Source organism: Pteropus alecto, unplaced genomic scaffold (assembly GCF_000325575.1).
Source record: "Pteropus alecto unplaced genomic scaffold, ASM32557v1 scaffold63, whole genome shotgun sequence".
In the NCBI taxonomy this organism is placed as follows: Eukaryota; Metazoa; Chordata; class Mammalia; order Chiroptera; family Pteropodidae; genus Pteropus; species Pteropus alecto.
The window spans coordinates 8,178,018-8,190,059 of NW_006434897.1; the positions used below are offsets into that span (position 1 = coordinate 8,178,018).

General features: G+C 33.6%; 1 protein-coding gene across 1 annotated transcript in view; it reads right to left on the minus strand.

Annotated features, from left to right (window-relative positions):
• Positions 1-1,793, minus strand: part of STPG2 (sperm tail PG-rich repeat containing 2) — a 102,589-nt gene extending 100,796 nt beyond the window's left edge. The window contains exon 1 of the mRNA XM_025046024.1: positions 1,421-1,793. Coding sequence (XP_024901792.1) covers positions 1,421-1,529 — 109 coding nt within the window. The 5' untranslated portion in view covers positions 1,530-1,793. The remainder of the gene's footprint in view (positions 1-1,420) is intronic.
• Between the last annotated feature and the right edge of the window lie 10,249 nt (positions 1,794-12,042).

Here is a 12,042-nt window from a genome sequence, read left to right on the forward strand (position 1 = left end):
GACCACCCATGTGGAGATGTCCAAAAAAGTAACTGGCAATGCAGAGGATTTAAGATCAGAAGAAAGTTCAACTTAGATATATAAATTACCTATATTTCTGGGAGTCATCAGAATCAGAATATAGATAGTAGTTGAAGCTATGGATTTTAATAAGAAAGTACACATGAAAAAAGCAACAAGCAAAAGATGGAAAGTACAGTATATAAACACTAAAAAGGTGTTTAAAAAAATTAGAACTTTTAAAGAAGACTATGAAGAGGTGGGGGTGGTGGGGAGGAAGTGATTCCCTGATTCAGCATTTAACAAATGTTTATTAGGTCCTAACCATGTATCAGGCACTGTCCCCAAGTTAGAAAAAGAACCAGGAAAAAAATGATGATGTTACAGATACCAGGGGGAAGAAATATTTCTAAAAATAAAGTGGTCAGTTGTGTCACAATAAAATTAGGATTTAAAAGTATCATAGGTGTAAGCATTTTCGGTGGTCGTTGGTGGCTAATAAATTATGAGAGAGATAGTGCTTACAATTCAACTGCATTAAAGACAGACAATAAGCTCCAAGAATACTGATATTTATATCAGATGTTGAAAAGCAGTAAAATTCAAGATTAAAACGATGACAAATGACTAATCTGTCCTCCACCCAAAGAAACCTATATCAACCTAAATCTTAATCTGGTCAGGTCAACACAGTAATGGATCCTGGCATTTGTTTAAAAATACACAGCGTAGGAATAGGGAAAATATAGGTTAACAAGGGAAGAACTATAATTTGAATGGTATTAAACTTCACAAAATCATCGGATTAAGAAAAGCAGAAAGTAAATTGGAAGTATGTATTAAATTTTCCCTAGGTCACTAATTGCAAATAAATGAATAATTTTTTTAAATTATCCATTTCCACTCCATCTCTCAAGAATATAATTGTTGGTTTTGTTTTGTTTTTTTACAGAAGGTAGGATAAAAAGGCCCTCATTAAGTATGTTCAAAAAGAACGTGGGTTTGGTCAGATAAGAGGCATCTATCTTAAAAAATACATGGGGCTGTATCTTTAAATGATATTGCAAAAATTGAAATATAAAAGTTACATTTTAGTAAATACATGTCTCTGGCTAGTGGTAGGAAGTGTGTGGCAGACAAGATTACAATGAAAATAGACAGTAAACGGTAAGAAGCACACAAGATTTGGAGACTCATATAGTCAACAGGGCAGTAAATCAAAATCTTAGGTCTAATCCGTACAATAGAAAGTATCTAGCCATGTGTTTTCTGCCCTTGTAAAATAAAGATATTTTTTCAGCCTACTTCATGTTTTGTTATACTTATGAAGTGGTACTATTATGTTTAAGTCACAGGCACATAAGCGGAGCAGGATTAATGTGAGGTGTCTGTCACAGGTTTGCCTTTTCTCACATCTTACCTGTTGCCTGCTGCTTCAGGAAAGGTACCTGGTAGGACCCAGGACCCACATGATCCTCAGTGCTGCCACCTTCAGCCAGTCTGAGCAAGCGAGGAGCCCTATCATACATGATGGCGGGAGGGGCTGTGGGGCGGCTGAAAAGGTATAAAATCAAAGCTGCTAGTGACGGTATGGAGCAAAATGCAGCCGACTATCTGAGACGTGGGCAGAACTTCCGTAAATAGAGGAACTAGGGTAGGCGCTACCTCCCCGCCTGCTCAGGGGGGTCAGATGTACCCCAGGTCTGCTTCCAGCCTTGTGGTAGAGAAAAAGGGAGCGCAACCACAGGTAAAACATCCCACGTCACCATATGTTCACCACCCGAGAGCTGTTGCGCCCCTCCCACAAAGGAGATTAAGAAACAGGCGCCCGACCCTATGCTTCCGGCTCTGACTCCGCCCATTTCTCTCCGCCCCGGAAGTTTCCGGGAGAGAGACAGGTACTCTTACTCTGCCGAGCTTTCGGAGCATGCGCACTGAGCCGTGAGCCTTCCCGCTGGCTCCGCCCTGCGCTCTCTAAAGTGTGCCACCAGTTCTAGGTCCTGGATTCATCAGAAAAAAAATCAAGAAACCGTATTAAAGGTGTTAGGGCTAACTTGGCTCCAGTAAGTTAATTAGGGCGATTGGGAAGAGACTACCAAAAACTGTGAAAGCAAAGAAAAGCATTAGCGCGAAGCAGAGCCTGAGTTCCGCAAGCTCACTCCCCACTCCTACTTCAGCTATATGCGCACTCAGAAAAAGCACTTCTGACTTTATCCCAAAAGTAATCCAAACTGTACCAAGAGAAACCTAGGATGAGCTGGTGACAAGAAACAGGGAACCGGGGGGAGGAGACAAGAAGCTCACCAAGCGAAGCAATCAATGCAAGTACAGGTAACTGAAAGCTGTTTCTGTTGCAGATGCCAGGGAACAGCCACATTGATTCATCACTGTTACTGAAGCCCAGCCCACCGCACTAAAGCAATGGGTTGCTTAACCTTAGGCAAACCAACCTGAACCTGGCTTCTGCAAAGGTCTTAGAGGAGTACGTGTCAGACTCCACCTCAGAGTTGTCTCAGGCTTTTTCAACAAGAATCTTATAGAGATTCTTATCTTTTTAAGGATGCAAACAAATCCTCCCTTGACCATGCTTTGCCCCAAATGAGGTACAGTACTTTAAAGTGTCCCTACTATATATTTTTACAGTATTTCTAGTGTCAAACAGCAGTCCTCAATCTTTTTTGGCACCAGGGACTGGAGCTCCTATGGGAATCTAATGCCTGATGATCTCAGGTGGAGCTGAGGAGGTGATGCTAGTGCCAGGGAGCTACTCCCTTGCCTGTGGCTCACCTCCTGCTGTGCAGCCCACTTCCTAACAGGCCACAGGCTGGTATCTGTCCAAGGCCCGGGGGTTAGGGACCCCTGCTCCAGAGCAAGATTCGATACTCAATTCTGTGGGTCATTAATCGTGGCTCAATTGTTCCATATATGTTAGAATGCTATCCATACAAGGCTATATATGTGTTTCTCAAGACTATATGTGTAATATCTTTTTTCCCTTGCTCAATAGCTAGCTGAATAATTGTTTATTCATTTAAAAAACACTTATTGGCATATGCTATAGGTTCAGCAACCTAATAGGTTATGGGGAGACAAAGGTATAATAAAGTCCCCACAACCTCAGCCATTCTGTGTCTAATGGAGAAAGAGACGTGTAATCCATAACAAGAGATGACAAGAGAGATGTACAAAATTATCAGAGAAGAAATATTGCAGAACTTTGGAAAAGTACTCTTCCTACTAAAAAATTAGTTATTGGTTAGTGATCCTTTCTTACTGACTTCAAGTCTTGCCTTTTTGCTGAAACCTCATAAGTCTGTCAAAGTTGTTTAAGCTTTATTTTCTCAAGCTGCCGTAGATACCCATTGAGATCTAGAATATGTTAACTATTAAACTTTATGCAATAGTATGAGGAAAAGAGTTACAGAGGTAAATGAAGAATCAAGACGCTTTGGAGGATGATCCAATGATGCTTGTAAATTAGCCTCCTATTGGACATTCCTTAAAGATATCATTGGCCCTTAAACAAAAATATAAACCCAAAAAGCAAATTCAAGTCTAGGCCATCTTTTCTGTAGGCACTGGCACAGACTCTCCCACCCTCTTTCTGTTATGTTACTTCATTTTCGTACCAGCCTAGATTACTCTTGAGATCGGAAATAGAAGTGATAAATCAGGCTTTATTTGCTTTCTGTCTGATTTGATTTTTGGCCATCAAGCCTACTCTTAGACAAAAGGAATTCTTCATAGGATCTACCTTAACTCATTTACTGATCTCTAAACGGGAGTTTGTGACCTTAAGACCTTTGTACCAGCCGAGAATACAGTGTTTATCTTGCCTGCTTCACGGAGTGAGACATTTGATCAATGGCAGGACTCTATTGTTTCTGGGTCTTGTGGACAGATCCTAGATAAATATCACACTACTGAGGTATAGTCTCTACGTTCTTCAAATTTTGTAATACTTGATCTCTCAGAATTCTGCATTCTTAACAAAAAGCCTTTCTTTGAAAAGTTTTTGGTATGAATATTCTTTGTTTTATCACTGTGGCTGTTCTCTCCACCTTTCCCAGCTCTTAAGGTTCAGTAATCAAATTATACACAGTATTTCAGAATTGGAAAATATTTTTCAATGAGAACAGTAAATATTTTTCATAATGGTAATATTGAATATTTACCACATCTCATTGTGGTTAATATTTCTTGAATAACTTAAAATGAGTGTGCATGTGAACACAAAATAACTTGGTTTAACATTTCTCAATTCCTGCAAAATAGTTTTAATACTGTTTAATGCTAGTTTTTGTGGTTACACGATGTGACCATTCACATAGTATTAGTAAGAAATGGAACCTATCCATTTTTTTTAACTAAGATTTATTTGACTACAAAATTTGGGTTCTTTCCATTTTTCCATGTTGCCTCCCACTAGAATAAACTTTAAAATGAAGCTCGAATAAGTCAAATTGATTCTTTATTGAATACGGTAGCTGTAGTGAAGAACTCCATGGTCACCAATTTTTCTTTATATCACTTTGATGATTATGTAGATAACTATAGATCATACCTGAAGAATAGCATTAGCAGTGGTAATTGTGCCTTAAATAACATTATATACCTTATAAATATTATAAGGTATTGAATTGTTTTTTAAACTAATTTCTTCAACCCATTATGACTTACTGGTTTTCCATCGTGCTTTCAGTAGAAATAAAAATAAATTAATTGTAATAAATCATTTGGCATGTATCAAAATCAACTAAATATATCTTTAAAGTGTTATTAGAGGTCACATTGTAAAGTGATATGCATTCAAGTTAAAATAGTAAAAGTTTATTTTATATAATAATTTGAAGCTTACAAAGTATATTTTTCATTCGATATTTTGTTTCATATAAATTTATGTTTCTCTGTTTCTCTAAACTGCAGAATTAATATGATCGAAACCAACAGATTTCATTAAATGTGCTTTAAAAATTATACCGTATATCAGTGATCACTTGATTTTTTTCACTTACATTTATTGAGCACCTACTATGTGCTAGCACTGTGTGAAGCACTTTACATGAATAATCTAAATCATTTCTCACATAACCCATGAAGTAGATTCTATTATTATCTCTATCTATTAGCATACTGAGACTCACAGCTATTAAATTCTTTGTCTAATGTTACATAATTAATGAATGATGGAGCTTAATTTAAAGCTAGTCAGTTTAATTCTAGAACCTGTTTTCATATCGACTGTAAGGGAAATGCTCCCAACTGTTCTACACTCACATCCATTGATTTTTTTTCTCAATTTTTGTTTGAACTTGGCTGCATTTTTATTTATGCATCTAAAAAAGAACCTCTAGAGGTAGCCTTTCAGAGATGGCATGGTGGCTCCTTGATGGCAGGGAACCAGGAAGCTCTATCATGCTCTTCCAGATCTTGATCTGTGGCTTCTATTCCTTAGATCACCTCATGGTCTATAATTTATCTGCTAGAGTTCCAGCCATGATAGACAGCATGAAGGGAAAATAAAAGTATGTCCCTCTCCCTTTCGAAAAGACTTCCTGGAAGTAACACACAAAATATATATGCATACATTTATTTGGCCCAAACTATGTCAATAAGCACATATAGTTTTAAAGAAGGCAAGGAAATGAAGCCCATTTTTGGTTACCAGATTCTGTTACTAAAGAGAAAGGAGTCAGTTTAAAGAAAAGCACCTCAGTTTCTTCCACAATCACCCTTTTGGGAAATCCTCTCTGGCTTCTACAGTACCCATCTCTCCAGGTTCTCATTACAGTTTCTGACAGCACCGCTGTTCCCTCTAATTTTTGTTTCTTTGTCGTTTTTCTTTCTTGTCCCATCGTCTTCTCTCCTCCCACAGTAATTTCATCCATTCTCATAAATCATGTATCCTCTCTGAGATTCATGGATTTCTAAGTGTCTGCTTAACACTTAAATTAAATATAAACACTTCACTAACACTTCAAATTAAGTATTCCCAAACTGAATTCATTTTTTTCTGAAAGCCCAATCATCCTCCTAATGTCCTATTTCTATTCAGAAAAGCAATATCTTCCCATGCAGAAAGCTTGAAACCTTAGACTACTTCTATTCTTTGTGCTCCCACATCCAAACAGCTGCCAAGTTTTATTGTTTCCAACTCTGTGAGCTTTCTGAAATCTACCCCCTCATCCCATTCTTGCTGTCATTTTGTTGATACTCTCAACTGTTGATTTAGTCTGCTCTAATATCTCAACTAGAATTTCTTTTTTAATTTGTTATGCTTTATTCCACACAGTGCAGTTAGATTAATTTTTCTAAGTATGATTTTGAAAATGTCACTCTCCTGCCCAGAAATCTATTATTTCCTGAAAAAGTGGCATCGAGTGTTTCAAACAAACTAATCTACCTTTCAATTCCTGTATCTTCCAATACTCCCCATTCACACAAGTTGTATATTGGTCAACCAAACCTTGCCCTTTTCATATCTGCTTTTGTCTAAGACTTTATCTCTACCTGAAAATGTCCTCCCTTAACTTCCTATCTATGAACGATAAACTCTAGAAAACATCCTTTTGTATTTCCTTACCTCATTTAGCATAGCACAACTTAAAGTGCATTTTTAATGTTTGTTGAATTACCATCTTGCTTCCTGACAATTGTTGTCAGTTTTGGCTCAAATAAACTCTTATAAAAATTCTCTACAGGTTTGGACATTTCTTACATCGACATTTACTTAGCATAGTATGGCAGGATTCTGAAGAAACCCACCCAGGACCACCCTACAGACCCAGACCCAGTGCTAGCTACAAGCATTGTGCTGCACCAGCTCCCTGCTTCACATTGAATTTGGGTGAGTTTTCTCTTGGAATTCCAGGTATCCTTGCTTTGAGTAGCAGGCCATGACATTATTTGAGCTGTTCTTAGGAAATCCTCAAGGTGGATAAGGGTCGCGATAACCAAGCAAAATTGTTCTTCTGAGCCCAGCAATACAGGAACAGTCAGCCTCCCATTAATGCTAATATGGCTAAAATGAGGATCTTTTGAAACTTCTAAAATAATCTTTTGTATACACAATTAGAAAAAGTCAACTATAAAATTAGGCAGAATAAATGGAAAACATTTAATTGGTCTCTCAAAACTTCAAATAGAGGATAGAGATAAACGGATCCACCTGTAATGTTATTTAGGTGTCCACCCAATTCTTTGAGGGATTAAATATGGCTGCTCTTATTTTAAAAGAAAGAAGGTCATTTGGAACTTGACTTGTCAATGACAGATGTAATTCGTAAATACCTCTAAAACAAAACTTGAATCCAACTGGTTTTTTATAAACTAGTTTTTCTCGTGGCTAAGAGGTCACGATTTATGTCTGTCTGTGTATATCTATATATATATGTTGTAAATGTAAGAGAATTTTCTACTTCTGGATGGTATTATAAAATTAAAAGCAAGTGCTTTTAAGGATTGAATATGCTAAAATTCTCAGAAAAATAGAAACTAAAATTCTTTTCAGGTTCACCTGATCTAAGATTAGTCCTTAGTAAAGAAAAAGCTAGTTTAAGTTTGTTGGTTTAAGAACTGATATGTCTTTTGAGTTATTGATATTATGTTTTACCCAGGTTTTACAAAAATAAATTCATGTTTATAATTGATATCCAGGAAAAATGTTTCTAGAGCTTATAAAATGTCCAAGCTAAAGAATACTAATTGCTTACTTCTTAGTTTTCATTAAAAATGAGGTTTTAAGGGTTAAAAATCTCAATATATGTAGGAATAAGTTTATGGTATTTCAGAAGGGCCCCTGAAATACCCCAAAATGTTTGTCTTTTATGTTAAATTATATGGAAAAATACAAAATAAGTGATGAAAGAATTCTAGAGTATATTATATAGGTAAACAATGGTTGTAAACTAAACAATAGTCGGAACTATCTGTAGGAAACCGAAGACATACCCCATTTTTTCGTTTTAACATTCCTTCATGCATCACTGAAGGAAAGGCTAGTCATTGTTATTATCCAAATTAGCTTGAAAACCAAATGAAAGAAATATGTCAAATTGGAGAACAAAAAAATATAAAACACAGAAATCCAGAGGAAGAGATAAGAGAGAGACCTAGAAGATAGAGCCACAAGAACTAATGTGCAAATAATTCTAAAAGCAGAAAAGGTAGAAAGAAACACAGAAAGCAGAAAAATCCTGAGAAGACCTAAGTCTTCAGATTATAAGGACTAACTAAGATTGAGTTGGGATTAATAAGAAATGATATACATGTAGACATATCTGATCTGAAAAATTCTTGTGGAAGAGTTACTTATAAAGTTACTTAAAATAAATTACTTATAAAGGGAAAGGATTAGAATGAAATTAGAGTTTTCATCTTCAACACCGTAAGGTAGTAAAAAAATAAAAACATATGTATACTATTAAAACTAAATAGTGTATAGAAACCAAAGGAGCCTATAACTAGTAATAATTTTGTTCATCTGTCAAGGCATAAGTAAAATAGGTACAATTGTGAGATTATTCTCCAAAGCATTCGAGATCTTGTTCCCTGGCATATGTCATGAGTTTGGCTCTAATAAACTCATAAAAATTCTCAAAAAAAAAAAAAAGTATTACTTATTGTTCACATATACCAAATTAAGAGACTTGTGAAATGGCTCTTAAAATATGGACCAAAAAAGAAATAATCTATATAAAAAGACTCAAGGTACAACATAATAAAGAAAGGAGGAAACAGTGTTGGTCAATGAAAGTTTCCTGTAAATATAACATTGGTTATATTTAAATATTAATATACAACAGAATGATGAAATATATGTAAAATATGTTCTAAGTTAGGACCCGAGAAACTAAGAAGATGTAGTAGATGAAAAACTGACCAATTATATATATATATGATATATATATATATAATGTATATATATAAACTAGATATGGGGGAGCTGGAGAAAGAGGTGACACAAAGTGTCCCAAAGGTCATGGCTGATGAGGAAGAGAAGAAAAGAAGAGAATGAAGAAAATGAAAATATGCTAAAGTCTTCATCTTACCTTAAAGAGGGACTAAGAGGGAAATAAAATGGCTTAGTAAGAAAAATAACTATCTTATTTTCATGTAATCGTAAAGAAATATCATCTCATTTGCAGCACAGGAAAGAGAGGTAACCAATAATAAAATTAAAATCTTACACTAGGACTTCCATGTTAACAACAACAAAAAAAATGGAATGAGTAATCACTAGATCAAGATGGCATAAATTAGGAAGAGAAAAAAAACATAATATAAATAATAAAAATTTAAGTAAAATAAATAAAATCAAGCTTATGAGTCATTGTACTAAATGTAAAGCATTAAATTCCTCCATTAAAGAAAGAGATTGTCAGATCGAGTTCTTTAAAAAAAAAATCTCAAATAAATGGTGTTTACAAGAGTCACCAAAACACATTGAGAATAAAGGAATGGGCAAATGATACCAGGAAAATTCAAACAATATTGAAGCAAGGTAACAGACTATGGGAAATTTAAGGTTAAAAGTATCAAACAAGACTAAGGGAGATACCAGTTAGTGATAAAAACTACGTGTATTTATGCTATACACCTTAAACTTATACAGTGCTGTATGTCAATTATTTCTCAATAAAACTGGAAAAAAACATATTTATGAAGATAGTACAACAATAATAAAAGCTTATGCATCACACTTAACAGCTGTTACATAAGCAAAAACTATTGGAAATGCAAGGAGAACTTGATCAAAATACACTTATAGTGGATACTTCAGTACACCTCTTACAGAATTGAATTGATTACATAGACAGAAAATAAGTTGTGAATAATAAAGTCATCAGATTTGATATGAAAGATCTTCTCTTTGACCACAAATAAACCTTAACAAATTTTAAAATATAAAATGATCACAAAATACCAAGTATGTTATGTAGGTACTCCCTCCCTAAAGAAGAAGCATAATTCCTTAATATTGAGCTGCATGAAGTGACTTTCTCTCAAAAAGGAGGAAGTAATGAAACAGGGTTAAAAAAAGTAAATTTGCAGTGTGAAAACCTGACAAACATTAAATTAACAATTAACAGGAAGTTGATCAAAATTAACATCAACAATGATAAATTATGTTGTTAGTATGTACCTTTGATATGATGTGATAAAAATAGCACTTTACCCCTATGGTCTTCCTCCCAAAAACTCATAACCACAATAATCTCTATAGTAAATATATATGCAAAAATTTTAATGAAATAAGAGCAAACAATCTAGCAATGCTTTTAAAGGATAATATGTTAAGATCTAATAGGTAAATTCCATGATTGCGAAGATGATTTCATTTCAGAAATATAATTCTCTATATTAACCAATTATCAGAAAAAGTAATCACATCAATAAATGCAGAAAAAGCATTTGATAAAATTAAAGAGCAATTCCTAACAAAAATTCTACAATTAATGAAAATTTAAAGGTACTCTTTGAATATAATCAAGAATACTTACAAAACTTAAAAACAAAAAAATGCTATCCTAAACAGCAAAACACTAGAACTATTTCAATTAAAATAAACAGATGCTTTTATCATAATTATTATTTAATAATGGTGTGTCTATTGAATATAATAAAATAAAGCAAAATAACATATTACATTGGAAAACAAGACATAACAATATCTCTTTTTTGCCTATGATGTGATTGATACCAAAATAGCACAAGAAAATATATTCAATTTACCCTAGAATTAATAAGAGAAATAACTAAAGTGACCAGGTCCAAATTAATTATATAAAAACTAATAGTTTTTATCTATCCTAACCAGTACCTCAAAGGAAATTGGAAAAAAATTCCATTTACAATAATGACAAAAATTGTGGAATACATAGAATTATTCATTAGGGAAGGCATAGAACCTAAATAAGGAAGCTATGAACAAATAGAAAGACACCAAAGTTAAATGGGAAGACAATATCATAAAAATATCAAAAATATCTGAAGACATAATGGCTATAAGCAACTAAAATCAAATCAGTGCGGCACTGGCCTAGAAGTATACAAATAGATCAAGAAAACAAAAGAAAGAATCCAGAAATGTTTCCCAGTATATGTAGACATTTGTTAAAATATATTCTAAATGAAAAAAGAATGTACTCTTTACTAAATTCTATTGGCACAGCCGACTACCTGATTTATAAAAAAAAATAGAATTTAATCCTATATTACACATTTAAAAATATAATTTCCAATGTTTTAAGAGGTAAATGTAAAAACTAAAACAATAATATTCATGTGTAAAAAAATCTAGAAAATTCTATGTTTAGGTAAGGGGGAGCTTCTTAATTCTAGAGACAGAAACTTTAATAGAAAAGATAGTCATTATATGAATATAAAAATGTTAAACTTTTATGTAACATAAGACGTCATAAATGAAAATCAATAGATAAGCAACAATGTTGGGGAAATTATTCACAATAAAGAATACCAAAAGAGGCTTAACATCTATACCACATCAAAAAGTCAAGAAGAGAGAGAAAATCCAGTAGAAAAATTGAAAGGCTATATAGAGGAAATTCACAGAACTGATTTAAATAGCCAAAATACATATTCAAGCCCACTAATAGTGAGGAAATGCATATCAGGGTCATAATGAAATATCATTTTTTAACCCACTCGTATAGTAAAGATTTAAAAGACCAATAAAACCTATTTTCTGGGAGGATATAAGAAAATTCAATTTCAAAACAAATTATGAAAATGTGAATTATCACTTTTTTAGAAAGTTATCTATAAATATCACATATATATCCCATAAAAAATACTCTATCATAAATAATATACATACATATTTATATCCATGTATTTAAACACGAATGTAATTTTGCATTGTGCAAAAGTTTTAAAAATATCAAACAAAATACCTGTTAATAAGAGGAATTACTGAGTAAATCATTTCACCATGGAATACTATGAAGACATTTTTTAAAGACCGAATTAAAGTCATTCCAGTTACTTGGCATGATTTCTGTGAGATATTGTTGAGAACAA